This window comes from Equus quagga, unplaced genomic scaffold (genome assembly GCF_021613505.1).
Source record: "Equus quagga isolate Etosha38 unplaced genomic scaffold, UCLA_HA_Equagga_1.0 73442_RagTag, whole genome shotgun sequence".
In the NCBI taxonomy this organism is placed as follows: Eukaryota; Metazoa; Chordata; class Mammalia; order Perissodactyla; family Equidae; genus Equus; species Equus quagga.
Window position 1 is genome coordinate 8,425,402 of NW_025802777.1, and position 23,038 is coordinate 8,448,439.

Sequence of the window (23,038 nt, forward strand, 5' to 3'; positions counted from 1 at the left end):
GCCTCAGCTCCAGGCCGGGCATGGCTCTCGGGGCTTGCCTCACGGTCTGAGAATCACAAGTTTCTAAGGAACAGATAAGAGGAGGCGGCCAGTGAAGGGGAATGCTGTGAAATAGCCCTTTCTTGCTCAAAGAAACGGATCCACTCAGAAACACAGCATTCAGCCATGTTACAAATTTTCTCCCAGGAGTAATGATTTCCCCTGATTCAGGCAGTTCTTACAGTGACTTTGAACTTCTGACCACTGGAGATGAGTGGATCATAGAAAGCAAGACCAGAATGAGATGGCCAGCCCCCTCATTAGACAGACGAGAAACTGGAAGCCCAGAGAAGTAAAGTGACTTGTCGAAGATCACACAGACAGCTCGCGTGTTCAAGCGCTCGGCTTTTCTCTGCCAGGCCTCCCCGGCTTGAATCCCTTCCCCGTATTTGGATACAGCAAAGGGAACCTTCCTGAGAAGTCCCTTCAAAACAGCACTTATGTGAGAGAGGGGCTGTTGGAACAAGATTGGGCAAACCCCAGTGTGCCTCTGTGCGCTGCTCCACCCAGTTTCTCATCTTTATATTACAGAAAAAAAAAAATCTCAAATAACCCAAACAGGCAGGGTCTGATCTGCAGACAGTCTGCAGGCATCCGCCCAAGAAGCTGCCGGTCGGCTGGTCCATCCTCCTCTGATTTATGTTGTGTGTGTTAAGCCTTAAATTGTTGAGACTCTGGCTGGCTGCAGTGGTATTACTGGAGGGCTCTTGCATGTTTTCAGCTCTCAGAGCTGGCTCCGGTACTGGAGGTGTTGGCCCCAAATCAAGTCCAATCTCACACCTGTCTGAGACAATGAGCGCCTTGTTAGACACATCTCCAGGCCAGGCGGCTCAGGCTGCTTATTTTTCACATTCAGAACAGGGAAGGGCGGGGAGGGGGGGCACTGGGGGCCAGGGAGAAGCCAAGTCGAGACTAGGAAATGCTGGGGTCGGCTGCCTCCCTTGCCCCCTCCTCCTCCACCCTCCCTGTCCACCCTCACCCCCATTTATAAACTTTTCTTTATTTTTGGAAATTAAAAAACAAACAAACAATACCAACAGTAGCCCTCTCATACAGGGGAATTTCCTACTGCAAAACAAGGAGCTTGGGGCCTGCTGGAGAGTAAATTCAGTCATCTCAGGAGGTGAGCAGTGCCGTGGAGAAGCGGGGTGTGTGGGTAGGGGGGTAGCGCCCCTGGCGCTGAAACATGAGCCCTTGCCACGCGATGGGGTCTGTCTGGGGAAGGTTTTCTCTTCTCTGTTTTCCCTTCCATTGTTGACATGTCAGTGACGGGAGCAGAAAGCAGAGAACTTTTTCCTCGGCTCTACATTGCTCACTGATGAAATAGCAAAGTGTTCTGCCCCGGTTCAGCCTTCCTGTCCTTTGCTATCAACAGAGAAGACAGGGCTGGCCACCAGCAGTTAAGTCTGTGGACCTTTGCAAACCCAGCTTTCCAGGGACCCTGATTCGAGGTAGCCACTGGACACGACCTCTTCTCGTCCAGGTTGGCACCTCTCAAGGCTACCGGCTCTGGATGGTTGTTATTCAGTCAAGCCATCTGAAATGAGTTTTTTCTCATAGGACTGCACACCGTGTGGAGGCCCTTAGGATAAGACTCAAGAAAAGAGTTTCCCAGAGTAATGAAAGCCACTCTTTCCTGCAAGACCCCACCAGAGGGAGGCCACGTAGGAGAACCTAGTGATTCCTTTCTCGTGCCACTGTCATCTTGGGGGCTTTAGCAGCTCAACAAGTCTGCCAGCTTCCATCTCCAAAAGCAAGGCTCTTCCCTGAGCTGAGAGGAATTTGGGTCCCAGTGGTCACCCCATGCTGCTTGTCCTCCAACACAAGACAGGCAGCCCCCATCCTTGTCAACTACAAATAACTATTTAAGCACTAAGCCCCATTGCTGACTCTTATCTTCAGCCTGGAGACACAGCAGGGGAAACATGCATGCTGTTTATTTCATCCGAGACCTTCAGGGATGAAGTGGGGCCCATCCATTTTTCTTAGAATAATTCACTTTTAACTCAGCCACCCAAGTATCTTTATATACATATCAGCCAACATCCCCAGAGGGACAAAACGACAACTTTTCAGAGGCAGCAGAGTGAGGTGTGGCAAACGGCAAAGAGTGATAGAAAATCTGGAGACTTCTGGCTCCCCTCCAACCTGGGTTTGAATTCCTTCTATGGGACCTTGAGCAACAATGCGTGTGAAGACCCTGTGCAGTGGGAGGTGGTATCCCTGTTGAGACGTTAGCCTTCAGGAAGGCCAGGGATGGCACTGCACAGCCTCCCCTCAGGCCCGTGCTCCTCCATGAGCCCACTCTGTCTGCACATGCCACCTGTGGGGGAATGTGGCTGAGGAAGCAGATGGTGCCTTTTCAGGCCAACTCACGGCCAAGGAGGGCCCGATACAGAAATAAAAGACGCTACCTACTGAGCTCACTTCAACCACTGATTTCATAGCTCCTTCTCAAGCTTCCTGCCTCTCTTAGGGCCATGAGACTTTCCATTCCTCCCCTGAGCCCATCCATGCTATGAAATGACCAAAGTCAAATGGACGAGCCAGCGGAGGGAGGCTGGGGCACTGAGGTGGCTGTGACTGCTGTCTTCTTACCTATCTTCTCCTCTCGCCTCTGAACGCCCAGGGCCAGCCCTGCCCACCAGCTTGGGTCCATGCTGGTGTCCTACCCAGAAGCCTCCTTCCCGTCATCCTCCAATCCCGCTTCCCCCAATCCTGCCATTCTTCAGGACACCTCGCCTGCCCCATCTCCTTCAGGGTATCTTTATCCCCACTGAGGACCAAACTGACTCCCTGCCCCAAGTCCTGGGCCCATCATTTCACCCCTCTCACTTGGCCATCTCCCCGTTCGCTGCCCTCCATTGTTACCCGATAGAGTGTGTGTTTGACTGCTCTGTCCCCAGCTGTCTTGGGCTCCTGGGCAGCAAGAACTTGAGATTTCCCTCTGTGCTGTGGGATCAGCGAAACATCAAAACTGACCGATCAGATGCCCGCCAGGCAATCAACATGGAATGTGCTCCCTGAACCCCACGCACTCCACCTTCCCCTCCCCATCTGGGATCGTGCTTCCGAAAAATGACAAGTTGTCCTAGAAGTCCCAGGCAGGCAGGAACTCTCTCTCCAACTTCTCCAGACCCCCCCCCCCAGCCCGGCTCTCCAGGTCAGTGATCAGTGGGAGTCATTGAGGAGCATGTCCCCTGCTCTCAGGACAGCAGGTCAAAACTGGCTATTTGCAGGTTTTAATCCCAATTTCAAAATCTCCTGCCCCGAATGATTTCCTTCCTCCCAAAGCACCAGCTCTCGGGGAGGGCCCTCTGCTTCTTATTCCTTGATCTGCCCTTTCTCCGTCTCACAGAGCCCAGCTGGGAGCCTGCAGGAGAGAGCCTGGCTGGTCCCAGCAGGTGACAGCATACCCATCCCTCCCTGGGCCTTTCCCTTTGCTTTTGTGACAAGGAGAAAAATGGGAAATCTCAGTGCTTCTTGACCTTCTGACCCCACTACCTTCTACAGCCTTCTGTTGACTAAAGCCAGTGGGCTACCCTTCCCTTTTGCTGCCCCCCCACCCCCCAGGCCACACTCTCTTGTGTCATCTTCTTTCTTTCTCATCTTCCTTCTTCCTCAAACAGCTCACTTGAGGCTGTCTTCCAAATACCCAAACATGGTTATACACATTTAATTAGAGATTTGGACCCCAAAGTAAGAATAGGTTGTTTATCCACTACTTCCTTGTGGTCCCATCCCCCCCATCTCACGACTGTCTCTTCGGCACCTGCGTCCTGCCCCCTGCCCCCGTGTTCAGGTATCCGTGTTGCCTCTTTCCCTAAGAGTATTCCTAGATTCTTCGTGGTTCCAGCACTTATCAAATCCATCCTTCCAAGTTCACTCTATCTTTGCTAGCCATCTTACTGCCCACCCTAATCACAGTCTCTCTCCCAAAGTGACCCCTTGATCCGCCCCAGGGCCTCAGTTTTTCCCAAGACTGAAACATTTCATTGGCAACACCTAACATGGACAACAGAAGTCAAGGGACCCCTTCCCCCATTCGCCTTCGCATCGTCACATTATAGTTTTCAGCTGGTGGGTGAAGGACCATTCCAACCCATCTATACCGCCCCACTGGTCTCTGTCTGAAAAAAATAACAAAATGTGGGCCAGCAGAGGGAAAGCTGTTCGTTACCCTCCTTGTCAATCTTCTCTTTCGCCTTCGTTGTCCCCTCTTCCCTCGGTTCCTCAGAAGCCTCTTTTGTTCCAATGAAGGGCAAAGTACTTTGGACATGTTGTTGAGACTGGTTAGGTTTTTTTTTTCAAAGAAGACAGGAAGTTCCTGTTTATTGGAAAGGTTGTTCGTTTCAAGAGACGTTACAGAGGCAAGCAGCTATAAGATGATTTCTCACTGCCTGTTTTCGGAGTGGCACACAATACCAAAAAATAAGCCAATGAGAGAGAGAGTCACTGAACACAAAGGGAGATGTTATAATAGGCTTTTGTTGGTACTTGCATTTTCTTGTTGGAAAACAGAGCAGAGCCCCTGAGGTGCTGAGGTGCGGACAGAAGCCTGATGTTATCGGGCCCCTAGAAATCCTGCCTGGAGTCCAGTGGCAGGCGGCATCCAGAACTCCGAGAGATGGAGGCAACTGGTCCTGCTCAGTACAAACGGTGCTTTTAGTCTTTCGTAAACAGCCTGTGCCCCAGGGCTCAAATCCTTCAAAAGTTTGCCTAGGTAATTGCGTTTCATTGCTGTCTGGCATGTGCTCATCAGTCTAATCTGGAGGTTCAGACAGCCAGGCCAAAGCTTGCGAGACTGGAGGAGAACGAGCCCGTGAATTTAATCCACTTGAAAGACAGACTAATACAAGTGCGGCTAACTCATTATTTTAAGTGATGTGAGCAGAAAGGGGTATGGCACTTTCCATAAAAGGGTTTAAAATCAGCACGTTGCAGCCACTTGGCAGTTTAAGGCCATTAGAAGAAAAGGCGGAACCAGGGAGACGATGTGATGCTGCCACCTCCTTGCTTCTGGAATTTTGCCTCCTCCCCCACGGCCGCCCCTAAAACACAAAAGGAGGGGAAAATGGTAACCTCCCGCCCCCTGATTTTGACTTGGGTTATTCATGAATTCACAGCAACAGACGCCAACTTTTATTTGAGATTTGGGGTTGTTTGGACTTAGTTTCAGGGTAGAACGGAGACATAAATGGAGTAAGGACTTTCCAATCAGTCCCACAAAGCTCAGAATCCCAGCCCTGTCAGCAGGAAAAGGTGCTCCTCCCCAGCATCCATTGGGCACTGGGCTTGATGATTACTTCTTTTTTTTTTTTTTTTTTTTTTGAGGTTTAGACCAGTTTTTTCATTTTGTCAGTAAATGGTAACTAGGTTGGGGGGGGAAATGGCTTTGATCATCATATAGTAAAAACAGCGCTCTACAAAGAACCAGAAGGTCTGTCCTTGCCCTGTCACCTCTCCTCTCCACCCTTTCTCCGAGATGGGGCTGGCTGGGAAAGTCTCCGAGGTTGCTTTCTGCCCTATCATTCCATGAGATGTTGGAATGAAACCTTAGAAATGTTGACAGTGATTTGCATCATTATCTCGTTACATGTGACTCATGCCCGGGAAGCTGGGACCAGGCAAGCACTAGCCTGTCTTTTCCCAGGTGGCAAAGCCAATGGTCAGCTCAGGAGTGACCTTGTTGGTCACTGACACCTGCGGCTCAGCCAGGGCTCGGTATGCCAGCTCCAAGTCTGGGTGGCAGGCCATGAGACTGTGAGAAAGCAGTTGTCCCAAACCCTGGCATGGGGACGGAGTTCTCCTGGGCACATCACGACTGCTGACGCCATGCCGGCAGATGGATGGCCTCCAGCCACCCCAGCATTCCCACAGGGGCTCCAGAAGGCATCCCACCATAGCCCTTATCTCTTCGCACCCCTCAGTTTCATCTGCACTCTGCCCCAGGCACCGTGCTGCATTAAATTTCTCTTGAGTCTGAGGGCACCTCTGGAAGTCACATCTATGGCTTGTCATCATGGTTTGACTTGGTGGCTGAAAACCACCGTGGTGGTGTGCACCTACCCTGGGCTGGGTTTCCCTAAGGCACCACTGACATTTGGGGCCCGATCATTCTCTGCTGTAGGGGGCCATGCTGGGTACTGTGGGATGTTTCACAGCAATCCTGGCCTCCACTCATTAGATACCAGTTTCTCACCCCTGTTGTGAGAAACAAAAATGTCCCAGACATTGCCCAACATCCCCTGGAGGAGAAATCGCCCCTGTTTAGACCAGTCTGGGAAATTCACAAGGATTTAGTCAGTCCACACAGGATGTTAACACTTGCAACAAATGGGAGTCGCTTGGGTGTCTTTCCGGGCAGTAAATCCATTTTGACTCCTACTTCTCCTGGTCTCTAGGATCTCTGTTCTCCATAGGGCATCCCTTGTGTTGAGCAAGAGTTTCCTAGCTGTCTGCTATCTCAACCTCTACCTTTAATTTTTTTTTTAAATTCTCCCATTTTAGTCCAAGTCACTGAAAACCTCCTGCTTCTCTGAGAAAGCCTTCCTTGACCTTGTAAATCAAAGCAGTTCTCTGGAGGGAGGTTTCCCACTGCTGGGCTCAGTATCATCTTTCTCAGGGTGACCTCATCTATTAAAGTATGAAGGTTGTATTTGAAATGCCATTTACTTTCTCTAAGTCAATAACTGAAGCTGTGGATCTTTAGATCATCAGAGGTCTGCTTATTACCAAGAGTTTTTGCATGTGTGTGTCATTTTTTAAATCGAGATCTGTGCTGGAGTTGAAAAGAATTCCGGCAGAGTTCCATTTGCCTTTCTGAATCAGAGTTCGGGGTGATATTCCTTTGCGAGCGCGGATTGCCCCGAGATGAGTCTGACTTTATTAGTTTGTGTCCTTTGTTCAGAGCACCAGGGATGGGCTATGAAAGCGCACACGGCTCTTATCTTCAAAGGTCTCCTTTATGCTGCCAATCTCCACCTCAGCAACCTGCGCTATTAATCTACCACAATCCCAATTAGTTCACATCAAGGTCAGTGCTTTGCAGTGTGAGAAATGGCTGCAGATTCCAGTGGACAAATCCCTCTTGTGTAGATCTCACGTGAAAATGAGGGAGAAGACTGTGGCAGGGGAATTAGATGAGAGAGGGAGCTGTGTGATCCCACAGAAGAAACTAATAGCGACTCTCCATGCCTCCCATGTCAGAAAAATCCAATTATTCTAAAGAACTGAAAGCTTGCATAGGAACATCGCATCCAAGGAGGAAAGAGTCTGGATTCTTCTTCCTCACTCTGTTGCCCCGATAGCAAATATCTGAGTCATTTAGCAGTTTTCAAAAAATAAAGAGAAGCATAAGGAAGCTATTTCTTGGGGGCTTTTTATGTATGGAGAAGCCTTGAGTTTAACAAGTATAATAAACACCACTCCAAAAATGTGTCTACAAAACATAAACCAGAGCTGGTGAGCCTTATGGGGTGTTGTGTTCTAGGAATGAAGGATGATGCTGAGCTCAAAGCTGCCAGTCTCTCTGAGGCCACCAACAGAACAGACAGTAAATCCGTGAATCGCGTATGTCTTATTACTCCAGTGGGGGACTGGGGGAGGTAAGGCCCCTCCTTCTGTAAAGAGAATATGCTTCCTGGCTTTGTCATTAGTTCTGGCATAGCAGAGTGGGAGGAATAAAGCGGTTCAAGTGGAATGGCAGTGCCCTTTTAGAGGGAGAAATTTGTGGTTATGTACATTCAGAGACCCTCCCCATAGTTTTGTGGAAGTTCAGAGTGTTGGAAGGGATGGCCAGGAACCACACAGTGCTCGCTGTGCTGTTCCCTCGAGGCAGGCACTGGGCATTTGTGCCCCTGCAAAAGAGAGGATGCTAGAGGGGGCGCAGAAGGGGCGACTCCTTGAGGGGTTCTGACTCCCACCCCTGGGAATTCCAGGAGCCTGAGCCTGATGTGGGGGAAAGGAAAACAAGAAGAGGGTGCAAGTAGAGAGAGAAAAGTTGTGACAGGACAGAGTGGACAGGAGAGACGCATGAGGGGAACAGGAGAATGCTGAAGCAACACTGGTTTAGCAAGCAAGCATGTATGGAGGGGGCTGGGCACTTCCGCTTGCTGGAGTTATTCCACTTCCTTTGTCAGAATATTCTTCTTCAAGCTGGGAGCGTGGAATGGAAGCTCTTAAAGGAAGAGCTGTTGCTATTCAACATAAGTCCTCATTAGGTAAAGAATGATGCGTCCTTGATTTGCAAGACTCAGCTTTGGGATTTCTGTGCTGTGGCCGCGATGCAGCTGCCTTCTGCGGTGAGGACGTGGTCCTTTCTCTGAAGGAGGCAGGTGCTCAGCGGGAGGAAGGGCTTATACATCATCTTAGCAGTCTGCATACAACCCTGCTGGAACAGCACAATGGCGCACACATTGATTTTGAGACCACATTTTCCCCAGTGAGGGCCTTGGGGACATTTTGCACCTTGGAGCTCTGGCTGGCTAAGGAAGGTCCTAGTGGCTCCGTAGGGCTGAGCCTCTCCCCTCCTCACATGGAGCACTAGCCGGCATGGATGAGAAACCTGTGGCAGGCGGCACTGGGTGGGTGCTCTCTGGACACAGGCTCTTTTTCCGAAGGCACAGGGGAGAGAAGCCATGTCAGGTACTGCACTAATGATGATGGAGCTCAGGATCACATTTCATCCTCCCTGCAACCCCTCCTCACAGGTGGGGAAACTGAGTCTCCAAAGGCTCAAGTCACTTGCGTCAGCGTGCAGTGAGGGGCGAGCTGGGGGCTCAGTCCTGATGTCTCAGACTCCCAAGCCAGGCCCTTGCTCAAGTCCTTTCGACTCCCTGAGGGACAGCTCAGGGACAAGGTTTCCAACCCTGGAAATGTTTGGGGCCAACACAAACCAAAGGCTAGTTAAGCATCTTTCATGTTCTCTTTCCGCACTCTCTAGATCATATTGTGTTCCATTCTCTTTTTCCCCATTCATATGAGTTCTTCTTCTGATTTTATTAGAATGCCATGCTTCAGAGTTGGCCGCTTAAAACGCAAGTGCGTGGCGTAAAATCCAGTAAGGATGCATTAGAGCCCATGTCACATGGGAGCAGAAGACAGAGGTTCTGGAAGGGCTTCAAGCCACTCTAAAATGTGTCAGACACTCTAACATTTTACAAAACCACAAAAGTGCTCATGTAAAAACTCAAAAACTCGAGTTGCAGCTAGGAGAACGCACAATTGGACAGACATGGTCAAAGTGGCAGGCAGGGCGGCCTCGGATCTCTCTGCCCCACGCCCCCAAAACCTCTCCCACCAGAAGCCTGTCCGATGCCGGGGGTTGGCTGGAGGGCAGCATGCTGGGACAGAGAGCTGGGGCTACAGAGCTGGATGAGGTGTTCTCAAAGGAAGCCAGACTGCAGAATGACGGGAGAGAGACCTGTTGTGCGCCAGATCTCGTTCTGAGCTGGGCTCAGGAGCGTATTCTCCAAAACAGACAACTCATGGGGCAGGGGTCAGTCCTCTTACAGTCCCTGCAGTCCCAAAGATAACATCACTCCTTTTTTTCTTGCCTGCTGCCACCCTGAGGCATTACAAGGACCCTGGCAAAGCCTCGGCCATGTTACTTAATAGGATCTGCCCAAGGGACGGCTCTTACTGGATCTACTTAGTCGGAGAGATCACTGGTGCCTCTCTGCGAAGTCCCATGGGCTTCCCCGTCTTCAGCACCTGGCCTTCCATGGCCACTCTGGACTGCGGCTTGGCTCTGACGGTCTCCCACCCTGGGCCATGGAACGAAGACTCTCAAACCTGCACAGTCCTCTTTATAGCCTCTGCTACCCTCAGTGGAATGGTCTTTCAGAAAATTCTGTTTCTTTAGCGCTGGGCAATCCTGGGCCACGCTGTGCCTCTCCCACTGTAGCTTCCCACCTTGAGGTGTCAGTCGTTTGTCTCCTCATCCCTCACAGAGCAAGGGCCCTCATTCTACGCCAAGTGCCCAGTCCCAAGCGAGAGGCTGCCTGGATTTCCCAGCCCTCGACACAGTATTTCCGGCTCATCCCTTTCAAGGAACTAACAAAGAAGGCAAAGATGCCGGAGAATGAGTGGATGGGAACAGAAAGCCATCTTTACCCTCCGTATTTTGAGGTTTTTGTTGGAGGAGAAGAAAATGGAGGAATGGATGGAAATTAGCAGGGTGGTCGTGGAATAACTGGAACATGCCCCGTAAGGGCCTGGCCTCACAGGAATCTATCCAGCCTCTCTGTAGGATCAGTTCAGGCCTTGACAGTGTGTACAGGGGGCTGAGGGGCAGAAAACCTTCACAGGAAAGGCGTCTGCGATGGATGTTTGTTGAACGAAGAAGGGAAATCATTCGTCTGCAAGGGAGGGCAGAGCAGAGAGCAGAAGGTGCCTTCTCTTCTCTCAGAACCACGATCCCTCCGCCCCGTGTGAACTGAAAGCCGCTCTCCCTCGGACTGAGGGAGATTGTGCCGGCAGACAACAAGAGGTGTTATCAAAACCCCCGTCTCTTCTAGAAGCCAGTGACTTATCCCTGAACCCTTCCTGGGAGACAGTGGTGCCTGAGTCCAGAGCCTTTTTCCAGACGCATCTCAGGCTGGTCTGGCCGAGAGGAGAGGCTCCTGGAGAGGGGTGAACTGTTTCCCCTGGGAACTGTCTGGCAACTCTAATGAGGAAGAGCGCTTTGCATTTATGGAGCGCCTTTCATCTGCGGCTCTCAAAGCTGCGCCGCAAACATTAATTAACTCTCACACCTGTGAAGCAGGTGAGTCTGGCTGCCCCCATTTTTAGAGATGAGGAAACAGAGGTTTGAGAGGAAAAGCACTGTGGTGAGCCACCAGGGTTGGGGGCGGCTCTGATCTTAGGAGCCAGCCTTCTGGATTCCCAGCGCCCTGACCGCAAAGCCACGAAGCCTCCCCACTCGGAATGTGGGTCCCAGGGGCAGTGAGTGGTGGAGACGTGGCCACACAACTCCCTTCTTCCCTCCCGCAGGCAGCCTGCCACCTCCCAGGCCCGCGGCTGGCTGTGAGGACGGGATCCCTCAAAACCCTAAAGGCCTTTAAAACCGTCTCCCCGGGCAGGTCTCTGCCCCAGCTTGGTGCTGGATGCTTCCCTTCAAAGTAATTGCTGGAACAATGAATGCATCTTAGCTGTACATGACTAACCAAGATGTCTGCAGCCAGCAGAGACAAGCGGTTGGCAAATACCGGAGCTCTTTCACAACCTCTCTTTTTCCAGGATCCAGAGCTGGTGGGAACTGGCTCTTGGTATCATGAGATTTCACTGATAGCGACGACTGCTAATCCAGCGTCTGCTACCTCGGTGCACTTGTGGGTGACTGCGATTCCTGCCTGTTGTGCTGTGTTGCATTTTTACTGCCTCGGCCAGAAGAAACAGCACGAGAGACACTGGGAGACAGTGGAACTTTCAGGGAAGTTCTCTGCTTTTTCACAGCCGAGAATTACGCAATGCCCGGGGCCATGAACACTGGTATCCCACAATTCTGAAGGAAGCAGTGAAGCATCTGGGGGCACCCTGTCTGTCTGTACTGGAGTCCGGCTCTTTCTTCCCAGGGGTCCCAGACGGGGAGATGCAAGCCACCACTGGGCTCGCCCTGACACATCACCCTGGAAACTGACTCACATCTCTGAGTCCTGAGTCACATCCTGTTGTGTGTTCTGAGGCATCCAAGAGGGCATTACACCAGCTACCCATGACTGAGGTGAACTTGGAGGGCACCCTGGGAACTGCCCTGTCTCTCCCAAGCTGAAAGAGGGAACCAATCCTCCAGGGAAAAACCAGGGCGGCCCGAGGGTTTATATGTTCACCGAGCAGGTCAGCTTTTTTAAAAACAGACGCTGGGGGCCCATGGCAGGCATAACTGTCTGCTCTTTGTTTTTAACTGGCTCTGAAAGGTGACTGAAAGACCTGGTCTTTAAAGATATCAGCTGGCTAGCCAAGGAAAGGGCCTTCTAACTATAACAACCAGCAGGAGAGCACCATCAGCCCTCTCCTGGCCCCAGGCTGAGGGAAGATGTCCCAGCGCACATGGTACTGTTGGAAACCAGGGTTTGAGGGTAGCTCTTAAAAAGCCCAGAGGTGGGTGGTCAGAGTAGAACCAGGACGTGTCTCTGGCCATCCTCTCCTGTGGCCTGGTGGGATTGTGAAGACCAAGCATTTTAAAATTTCCAAAGAACGGTTTTTGGTTTTGTTGATTTTTTCTGTTACTTTCTTATATTCTATATTGTTGACTTCTACTCTAATTTTTATTATTTCTTTTCTTCTGCTTGCTTTTGATTTGCAGAGGTCTTTTTCTCTAGTTTCCTAAGGTGGGAGCTTAGATTCTTGAATCTGGATCTTTCTTCTTCTCTAATGGTTGCATCCAATGCTATAAATTTCCCTCTAAGCCCTGCTTTTGCTGCATCTCACAAATTGTGACAAGTTGGATTTTCATTTAGTTCAAAATACATTCTAATTTCTCTTGAGACTTCTTATTTGGCCCAGAAGCATGTTGTTTAAGCTGCAAATACTTGGAGATTTTTCCAACTATCTTTGTGCTATTGATTTTTTAGTTTAAATCCATGTGGCCTGAGAATATATACTTTGTATGGTTTCTGTTCTTTTAAATTTGTTAAGGTGTGTTTTATGGCCCAGAATGTGGTCTATCTTGGTGAACATCCCCTGTGAGTGTCTGAAGAATGTGTATTCTGCTGTTGCTGGATAGAGTATTCTATGAATGTTAACTAGATCAAGTTGGTTGGTAGTGCTGTTCAGGTTAACTATGCCCTAATTTTCTGCCTGCTTGATGTATTAAATACTAAAACAGGGATACTGAAGTCTTCAACTATAATAGGGTATTTTTCTGTTTCTCTTGTAGCTCTATCAGTTTCTGGCCTATTTTTTTGATACTCTGTTGTTAGGTGCATTCATGTTGAGGATTGTTATGTCTTTTTAGAGACTTGACTCCTTTGTCATCATGTAACTCCTTTCTTTATCCCTGAAATTCTTCCTTCTTCTGAAGTCAGTTTTGTACAAAATTAATATAGCTATCCTGGCTTTCCTTTGTTTAGTATTGGCCTGGTATATCTTTCTCCATCCCTTTACTTTTAACCTGAATCTTTATTTTTAAAGTGGGTTCTCTGTAGACAACATATAGTTGAATCTTGTTTTTAACCCACTCTGACCATCTCTGTCTTAATTGGCGCATTTAGACCATTCACACTTAAAGTGATTACTGATATAGTTGGATTAATATTTGCCCTGTTTGTAACTGTTTTATATTTATTGCACCTGTTTTTTTCCCTTTTCTGCCTTCTCTGGCTTTAACTGAGTATTTTACATGATTCCATCTTATCTCCTCTCTTAGCATATCAATTACACTTTTTAAAAAAATGTTTTTGCTGATTGCCCTAAAGTTTTCAAAATACATGTATAATGAATGTAAGTTACCATCAAATTATACCACTTCTTCAATCCCATTTCTGTCATTACACTCATTCAATTCACTTATCCATATGGTATATCACCCAATACATTATTACTATTATCACTTCAAACAGACAGTTATCTTTTAGATCAATTAAGAATAGGAAAAATAAGACTTTTACCTTCATTTAATCCTTCTCTGATGTTCTCCCTTTCTTTATGCAGATGCTAGTTTCTGACTTATACTATTTTTCTTCTCTCTGAGGAACTTCTTTTAACATTTCTTGTGGGGCAGGTCTGCTGGCAATAAATTATTTCAGTTGTTGTTTGTCAGAAAATGTGTTTATTTCTCCTTCACCTTTGAAGGATAATTTTACTGAATACAGAATTCTAGGTTGGTGGCTTTTTTCCTTCCAACACTCTAAATATTTACTACACTCTCCTTTTGCTCACATGGTTTCTGAACAGAAGTCCGAAGAAATTCCTATCTTTGTTCCTTTCAAGGTAAGGCATCCATTCCACCTCCACTTCTGGTTTCTTTCAAGATCTTCTCTTTGTCTTTGGGTTTGCTGCAGTTTCAATATGATATGTAATGTATGAAATGAAATGAAACGATATGAAATGTAGATTATTTGGTATTTATCTTACCTGATATTCTCTGAGCTTCCTGGATCTATGGTTTGGTGTTGTCATTAATTTTGGAAAATTCGCAACCATTAATACTTCAAATATTTCTTCCACTCTCTTTTGTCTCCCTTTTCCTTCTGCTACTTTTATTACATATGTTAACTTTTTGAAATTGTCCCAAATTTTGTGGATTTCCTGTTTTGGGGGACTTTTTTTTTCTGTTTTCTCTTTACCTTTGAGTTTTGGAAGTTTCTATTGGCATATTTTCAAGCTCATTGATTCTTTCCTCAGCCATGTCCAGTCTATTGCTGAGCCCATCAAAGGCATTTCTCATTTCTGTTACAGTGTTTTTCATTTCTAGAATTTCTTTTTGAGTCTTAGAGTTTCCATCTCCCCACTTACCTTACCCATCTGTTCCTGCATGTTGTCTTCTTTTTTCATTAGAGCCCTTAACATATTAGTCATAGTTAAATTCCCTGTCTGGTAAGGCCAAAATCTCTGTCAGATCTGAGTCTGCTTCTGATGCTTATTTTGTCCCTTCAGACTGTTTTCTCATGCCTTTTGGCATGTCTTGTTATTTTTGTTTTTGAAAGCTGGACATGATGTATCAGGTAATAGGAACTGAGGTAAATAGGCTTTTAGAGTGAGGTGGTATGTTCATACAGTCTGGAGTTGGGCTGTGTTTAATGTTTTCTTAGCTGTAGGTGCCAGAGGCTTCAAATTCCTCTAGTGTCTTTGTTTTTGTCTCCCTTGTTGTCTTCAGGCTTCCCTAAGAGCTCCTCCTTAAATGGTCTGTGTCTTGCAGCTCTTTCAGCTGTAACCCGTTGTTATTAAACTGGATCACATGAGAACCTGGTGGAGTTCCTGAATGAAAAACTCCAAAAGTGTCTCCACCCCACTCCATATACACATGCACAAGCCTGCAGCCCCCAGGATTTCCCACTTTCACACTAGTCTATATTCGGCCTCCAACAATTTGTCAAAATTACATGTTCATACCAGTTTATGGCTCCAGTGGCTTCTTCTCCCAGTAAGCAGACCCCAGTGTAATTCTCTGTTACTTGCCTGCCTCTCAAGATTTTGGGGTGGCAGTTTGCCCTATGACCTCAATTCTCCAATAGATCCAAGAAAAGTCACAGATCATCAGTTTGTTCAGCTTTTTTCTCGTTGCAAAGATGGAAGTGATGACTCCCAAGCTCTTTACATTTTGGAGCTAAAATTGGAAGCAGCAGAACATTCTGACATGAATTATCTGACAGGGTCATTTTTTACTCTGGAGACTTTTTTTTTTTTTTTTTGGTGGAGAAGATTGGCCCCTGAGCTAACATCTGTTGCCAATCTTCCTCTTTTTTAAAAATCTCCCCAAAGGCCCAGCACATAGTTGTATATCCTAGCTGTAAGTCATTCTAGTTATTCTATGTGGGATTCCACCACAGCATGGCCTGATGAGCAGTGCTAAGTCCATGACCAGGATCCGAACCAGCAAACCCTGGGCCACCAAAGCAGAGCATGCAAACTTAACCACTTGGCCATGGGGCCAGCCCCTGGACACTTTTTGATATTGCTGCATCAAAAGGTAAGAGCATGGGCCAGCCCCAACCCAGTGGCATGGTGGTTGAGTGTGCACACTCTGCTTTGGCAGCCCTGAGTTCATGGGTTCAGATCTTGGATGTGGACCTATACACTGTTCATCAAGCCATGCTGTGGTTGGGTCCCACATACAAAATGGGGGAAGGTTGGCACAGGTGTTAGTTCAGGGACAGTCTTCCTTAAGCAAAAATAGGAAGACTGGCAATGGATGTTAGCTCAGGGCAATCTTCCTCACCAAAAAAAAAAGGTAAGAGCCTTCTACTTTCTTATCAAGTGAATTATGCCACAGATACCTCTGAACTCATAACTAGCCTCAGCCCCACTTATCCCTTACTTCCCCCCTTCTTTGAGCTCATTTCAAATGGAAGGGAGTGGGGCTCAGGAATGTGGAGAGGGGCTGGCCATGTGGCTGAGTAGTTAAGGTCGTTCACTCCACTTCGGTGGCCCGGGATTTGCTGGTTCAGATCCTGGGTGTGGACCTATGCACCGCTCATCAAGCCATGCTGTGGCAGCGTCCCACATAGAAGAACTAGAAGGACTTACAGCTAGGATATACAACTATGCACGGGGGCTTTGGGGAGAAAAACAAAAAAGAGGAAGCTTGGCAACAGATGTTAGCTCAGGGCCAATCTTCACACACACACAAAAAGTACGTATCTTCAAAAGAAAAAAAGGAATGTGGAGTGTGTTTTCCTCATTTTTTGATGACCAAAGGGCTAAAAATAACCCATCACAAAATGGCCTCAGTAACTGGCTGCATCAAAACATACGTAACCTGGAAAAAACAGATGCAGAAAGGCTCAAATTTAAACTTTCTAATCCAGTAGTTTTTTCATAGAAACATAAATTGGTTGAGATTGAATCTTCATCTTCTTCATCTTCACCCCAATTCTGCAGTTTTCTTCCCCCTTTACCATTTAATCTCCTGAGTCCAGTTCCTCTCCAGTGCTGAAGGCTGTCAAGCCCTTTGTAAACAGAACAGTATCACCTGAGCCTCATCCTGGAGCAGGTGTTTGTGGCCTTACCAATAAATATCAGGTAAGTCCCTTGGCATGGATTTCTTTCCCTTTTTAGTAATAATCATAAAAAATCAGTCAGACGGGCCGGCCCTAGGGCCAAGTGGTTAAGTTCGCACGCTCCGCTTCAGTGGCCCAGGGTTTTGTGGGTTCAGATCCTGGGCGCAGACATGGCACCACTCATCAAGCTATGCTGAGGCGGCGTCCCACATAGCACAACCAGTAGGACCTACAACCAGAATATACAACTATGTACTGGGGGCTTTAGGGAGAAGAAGAAGAAGAAAAGAAAAAGAAGATTGGCAACAGATGTTAGTGCAGGTGCCGATCTTTAAAAAAATTAGTCAGACACATTGAGCATTTAATATGGCCCAAAACTGTGATACTTCCTTTATATATAGCTTATCTCACTTATTCCTGTTATTCTTTGAAGTAGGAAAAGTATGGATCAGAGAAAATAAGTGACTCACCCAAAGTCATGTAGCTAGTTTACGGGGAAGGCAGGATTCAAACCGAAATCGGTCCATGACGTAAACTAGGTGCTTTCCTAGCCTGCTCCTCTCAGAGGCAGAACACAAGCATGCAATAAATACCACTACGGTTCTTAGCTCAAACGTAGGAACAGCTGTTTGCAAGTCCAGATTAGGCAGATAATCCAACAGTTTGCCCGGATACAGCCCATGGTCCCCCATAGCTGTAACTCCCTGAAGGCAAGGACTCAAATCCATTCACTGCTGAGTCCCCAACATGGTGGCCCTGGTAAAGCAAAAATGCTCCTTGGCAACATGAATGAATGAGGAAATGAATAACTTCATGAACTTATGAATGAACGAATGAATGAATGAAGCAACTCTCAGCATGATTAATGCAATAGGAAGAAGCCTTTCCAAGCATCATATAGTCCTGGGATCTTCACTAATATCACACTATAAGCTCCAATGGGGCCAGGACCATATTGGTCTTATTCATCACTCTCTTACCAGCTAAATTAGCACATGCCTAGCACATAGGAAGTTTTCAATAAACTTCTGTTCTTTTTGATGGATTGACTTGTCAGAGGCAATCCCTTCAAGAACAAGTAGCCCTACTCTCTGGAGAACGACTGACTGTGGTTCTTTTCCTCAACTTATGACTTCTGGATAACCCCCACCTTATCCCTGTCTGCTTCCCTTTCCCAGAATGCACATATTTATTATTACAAGCCCCATTCTTCACCCCACACCTCCACCTGATTATTCTCTGACAGTTTAATATACAAGATAAGCAGAGAAGCACTGTGTATGACCTATTTGAATTAGAATCCTGTTCTGTCATATTGGAAGGGGCTAAGAGATCATCTCCTTTCAGAGATGAGAAGAAGAAAATGTGAGCAAGTAATCCAGGGTCACCACGCAGACAGCCCCAGAGGCCACTTCTCCTGCCTCTCAGTCCAGTGCTTGGGGCAGCCCACAGCACTGCCATCTCTATACTTGCCTTCATGCGTTCACACTGGCCCCATGAGAGCAAGGACGGAAACTGAATAGTAAACTCGGCAGACACCATATTATTGGCCCTCAGTGTTTTGTTCTGGTTTGGTTTGGTTTGGTTTTTGGTTTTTATTAATAATACACATAGAAGAAAATACCCAAAAACGACATGAGAAGCTTGCCACCACCACCTTCTGGCCCACCACTGGCAATGAACCCAAGGATAGTTCCCTGCGGTCACATGAATGAAAACTGATCGCCGAGGGGGCCTTTGAGTCTTTAGTGCTCTGCCCCCTCTAACACTGGAAAGCTAAGTTGGGGTGGGAAGGAAGATGTTGAATCTAAAACCCTGTGTTAAAAAAAAACAACATGGAACTTGGACTTTAATCATAAAGATCATTTTACCAAAGCATATTTTTAAAAGGCTGTGAAACATTATGCAACGTTCGCATGGTTTAATTATGAGTTTAGAAAAGCCTAGCACAACTTTTTCACTACAGTAAAACATGACAGAGCATGAATCATGGCCTAATACTTTATGCTTACTGTGGTTTTAGACATGGGGTTGGGGTGCTGGGCTGTCTACACAACAAGGCATGAATTCTGTACCGCAATTCACACCCCGGAGGGCTTTATGACAATTATAAAACCTCTTTTGTTTGCTTTATAAATGATTAAAATAGTTGAGTACTATATATTCACTTAGCAAACGTGTGTATCTAGGACATATGCAGGTCTTAGAGAAAATATGAATATACAATTTTTTTTCACTTAGAGCAAAATACTTGTAGTAACACAAGAATATTGAACAATCTGCTATTGCTATTTGCTTTCAATTATCAGGAAGATTGTTAGCTGTAAGATCATGCAGGATCTCTGACTGTGGTTGAACGTTTATTTTCCACTGACTTTAGAATGGACCAGCTCTCTTATCACTTACCATCTCCTCAAATTTTCTAAAATTCAGAATGAAATGAAGACGTTTCCTTAATGTAGATTTCAAAGATCCTAAGTTAAAATATTTGCCCAGATTTCTCAAACTTTTTTAAAAATTCAGTTATTTTAAAGAAAAGAAATAGGTTAGTATGAGGGACAGTAGGGGCTGTCGGGAGAAGAGCGAGGAGGAAGCCTGGGGTCTCCAAATGCCTGATTCTCTTGTCCACTATGACAACTTCAAAGAGAAAAAAAGAAAAGGCAAATCTTGCCTGCCGGAAATGAAAAACCCCTGGAGGGAGCAGATCTGAATATTTTATAATGGGTAGGAATAACTCATTTCCTTATGTCATGGCAGAGACAAAACCTACACCCGGTATTTTCCCAAGGAACTTTGCTCTTTCTAGATATACTCCCAGCATGAGGAAGCCCTGGCCATGAAGACCCTGGGGAGGTAGATGGTTCGCCGTCAGCCTTGCCCACAAAGAACGGGGGACACAGAGAATATTAATGTTCAACCCTAAAGAAATGTAAAGCTATTTTGTGGTGGGACAGTGTTCAATTTAAATTTCCTCAACATTTTGCCTAAGAATAGAAGGGGTTTTTTCCTCCTCCTTTTCGTCTGTCACAGTGTGATGCTTCTGATGTCTAAGACTTCTGTGAATGCTGCAGTCAAATTTACAAAGACCATTTTACCTAACTCTTCTGAAGTCAGACTTTCGTCTCTTCTCTATCCCAGCCCTCTTTTAACGGCAGTCTATAAAATACTCGCTCAACATTCGACCCTGTAAAAGTTGCAAACTGGAGGTCTTGAAAAGGAGCGGGTCGCCTCAGTTGGTCTGGGTGATGGAGCCAGCTCTCTGCTGCTGGGTTTGTGAACTGGTCCTCAGGCCTCATTGCTAGTTTCCCAGCGAGAGCTTTGCTGTGGTTCTTGGAAGAGAATCCACCTAAATATAAAACATGTAAAAGCCCATGGACTATTTTTGCCAAAGGTACAAAAAAATACCGAAATTCCATGTTCTTTTTTTGCTTACGAAGTACAGATAGGTGACCACCTGAGTTTATAAAGTGTTTATGATGGTGCTAATTGTAATTATTCGTAAGGCTGTAATTGAGCGGTCAATACCTGCTGTAAGTTCAACAGTGTGAACATAAACACTCCTACCTGGAAAGCATAATCAACTCCTCTCATCATTATCGTCATGATTCCATAAAACCTTTGGAAGGAACAGTTATCAGATGAAAGTATTCAAGAATCAAACACAAACTATATTTCAGTATCTTTTGGGGGAGAAATCATAGAACAACACCAAATACTTAAGTAGGCTTACTGAACACTGGTAAACAGGCCACAGACATGTATAACATATTTAAACAAAGGTGACTACAGTCATATGCCACATGACGACATTTCAGTCAATGACAGATCACATATACAAAGTGGTACCATAAGATTAGTACCTAGTTGTGTAATAGACTATACCAACTAAGTTGGTGTAAGTATACTCTATGATGTTCGCACAATGGTGAAATCGCCTAAGCACATTTCTCAGAACATATCCCCATCAAGAGGCAGTGCATGACTGGAGTTTCTTATTAACAGACTTTTTATTTTTTTAAATCCCGCCCCACTCTACATGTAACTGACCTCCCTGATTCTCTGCAGATACAAGGCAGATCCAGCCATCCCCACCGTGGTCCTACGATCAGTCCTACCAGTACCTGGGATCGATCACCTCCCCTTCTGTACACCCAGCAACACCCATCTCGCCTGGACGGGCCAGCGGCATGACAACCCTCTCTGCAGAGCTTTCTAGTCGACTCTCAAGTAAGCTGCTTGAAAACACACTCTGAAGTCACACTAGGGTGGAAAGTTCGGGAGACTAGAGGAGATGCATGAAGGGGTTGGCAGTCATTTTTAATTGGATAAAATATGTTTTAAAGACAAGGTTGTCTATCTCTAAGTCCTACACCCATGCACTGATTTTCCTTGACACCCAGAGGCAGAGATTATGGATGTGGAGACGGAAGTGGCTTGCAGAAGTGGATTCCTTGGAGGTTGCTCACATTTGGCAGGCAAGGGTGGCAGCTTGAGGGTTAATAATATAAAAGGCCAACGTAGTCTGCTTCTAGAACTCAGACGGGACTGGTCCAGCTGGTGGGGGTGAGCTTTCACAGGGCACGTGAACAGCACACTGGGGTGCATGTGGAATGGGAAACAAGGATACCCCAAATGAGACATTTCCGACTAAGCTGCTCATACTGGGTTGGAGGAACAGAGTGGGAAGCTCAGGTGTTGTGGTTAGCATAATTGTTGTTAATACGAGCTCATTAAATATTAGTCATTTAACCTATGAGACCTCTGGGCTTGGCACTCACTCTTGCTCGTGGGCAGGGAAATCGGAGTTACAGAGAAAAATTCCTTTGTTGACAGCAAAAGAAGAAACTCCCTGTTTGGGGCTTTGAAATTGGAGCTGGACCAAACTGTGAAAATCCCTCAGAGAAGTTCAGCCTTACGAAGCCTGCAAACACGCTTCATGTGTGTTGGGGGGAGGGCGGCTGTTTTCGCTTTTCAGCTCTTGGGATCAGATTATAGCAGATTAGGGGGAAGGGTAGGGGCAAAGGTGTCATGTCTGCCATTTTAAACACTGTATAATGTTGTGTTTTGCAGACAATGGTGCTTACCTGAGATTTCACCAATTGCTCTAGCTTCTTCTCAGAGCTTCAGAGAATACCTTCTCAGAGCTCCTCAACAGCAGCACCATTGCCATTTGGGGCCGGATAGTTCTTTGTCGTGGGGGGCTGTCCTGTGCAATGTAGGATATTTAGCACTATCTCTGACCTCTAGATGACAGTAGCAGCCCCTAATCATGGCAACCAGAATTGTCTCCAGACATTCTAAATGTCCCAAAGGCCAAAACAGTCCCCTAGTTGAGAACCACTGCCTTCAAGTATTCTTGGGCACTATAGTGAAATAGGAAAGCCAACATAGTTGCTCAGTTTTCACAGTATTTTTGGCCATTCATGCCAAGATTTTCATGGCACCTCCTGGGCGAAGGAGCTGAGGGAAAAGCATAGGAATTACGATGTCTGTCCAGCTTGTTGTTTTAGAAGTTCTGTTCCCTCAGGACTGGTTTGATTCCAAAGGCACTTGTCAGCTTTTATTGATTCTTCTCAGTGGCACTGCTCTGCCCACTGGCTATGGTCTACATCTGAAAGAATTACTGTTTTCCTTGGAAATGTCCCTGCTGTGGGTCTGTCCCTTGGAATTTATTATGTAAGTCTTTTGACTTGGTCACCACCCAAGATCGGCACCTTATAGTCCAAGAACCCTAGGGGCCAGCTGCTCCGGCTGACCAGTGTTCACAGGCAAGGGTGACTTTTTTTTTTTTTTTAAAGGAATGAGTAACATGTGTACTCCCAAATCTCATATCGGTTACACTTTTGAATAACCTAGGCTTCAATGACCCAGGGAGTATGGAAGGATATTTTATGGCATGAGGGTGTGAAGCAGATAAAAACCATGTCCCATTTTAGCACCCAAGAACGATCCTCTGCTGTCGTGGAGGGAGGACCAGAGAGAATTGCAGATGAGCTTTCGCCAGTGGGGGAGAACAGCGTGGGCGCCTGCTCTTCAACTTGGCAGATCGCCCTCTGAGAAATCAAGCCTGGAGCACAGGCCTGAAAAGTGTTGTCCTAGGCTTGGGGGCAGGAGGGGGTTGGGACACATAAAAGAAAGTGGCTGCCTGGCCTCCAGCTTTGAGAACCCGACACTGCTCTGTGCTGGCCCTTCGTCTTAATCTCGCCTCCCAGCTCTGTGCTCTGCCCCCTGCCTGCCCCCGGCTCCAACTGGGCTTCCTTCTGCATGGGGCACTTGCACTCTGTCACTCTCTCTCTCTCCTTCCTTTGCAGACAGACTCCACACCTTGTCTGAAAAGA

General features: G+C 46.8%; 1 protein-coding gene across 3 annotated transcripts in view; it reads left to right on the forward strand.

The window, feature by feature from the left end:
- LOC124234248 (runt-related transcription factor 1) overlaps positions 1-23,038 on the forward strand; it is a 240,716-nt gene that overhangs the window by 212,986 nt on the left and 4,692 nt on the right. For all 3 annotated transcript variants that reach the window (XM_046651496.1, XM_046651497.1, XM_046651495.1), the window contains one exon: positions 20,766-20,927. In XM_046651496.1, coding sequence (XP_046507452.1) covers positions 20,766-20,927 — 162 coding nt within the window. The remainder of the gene's footprint in view (positions 1-20,765; positions 20,928-23,038) is intronic.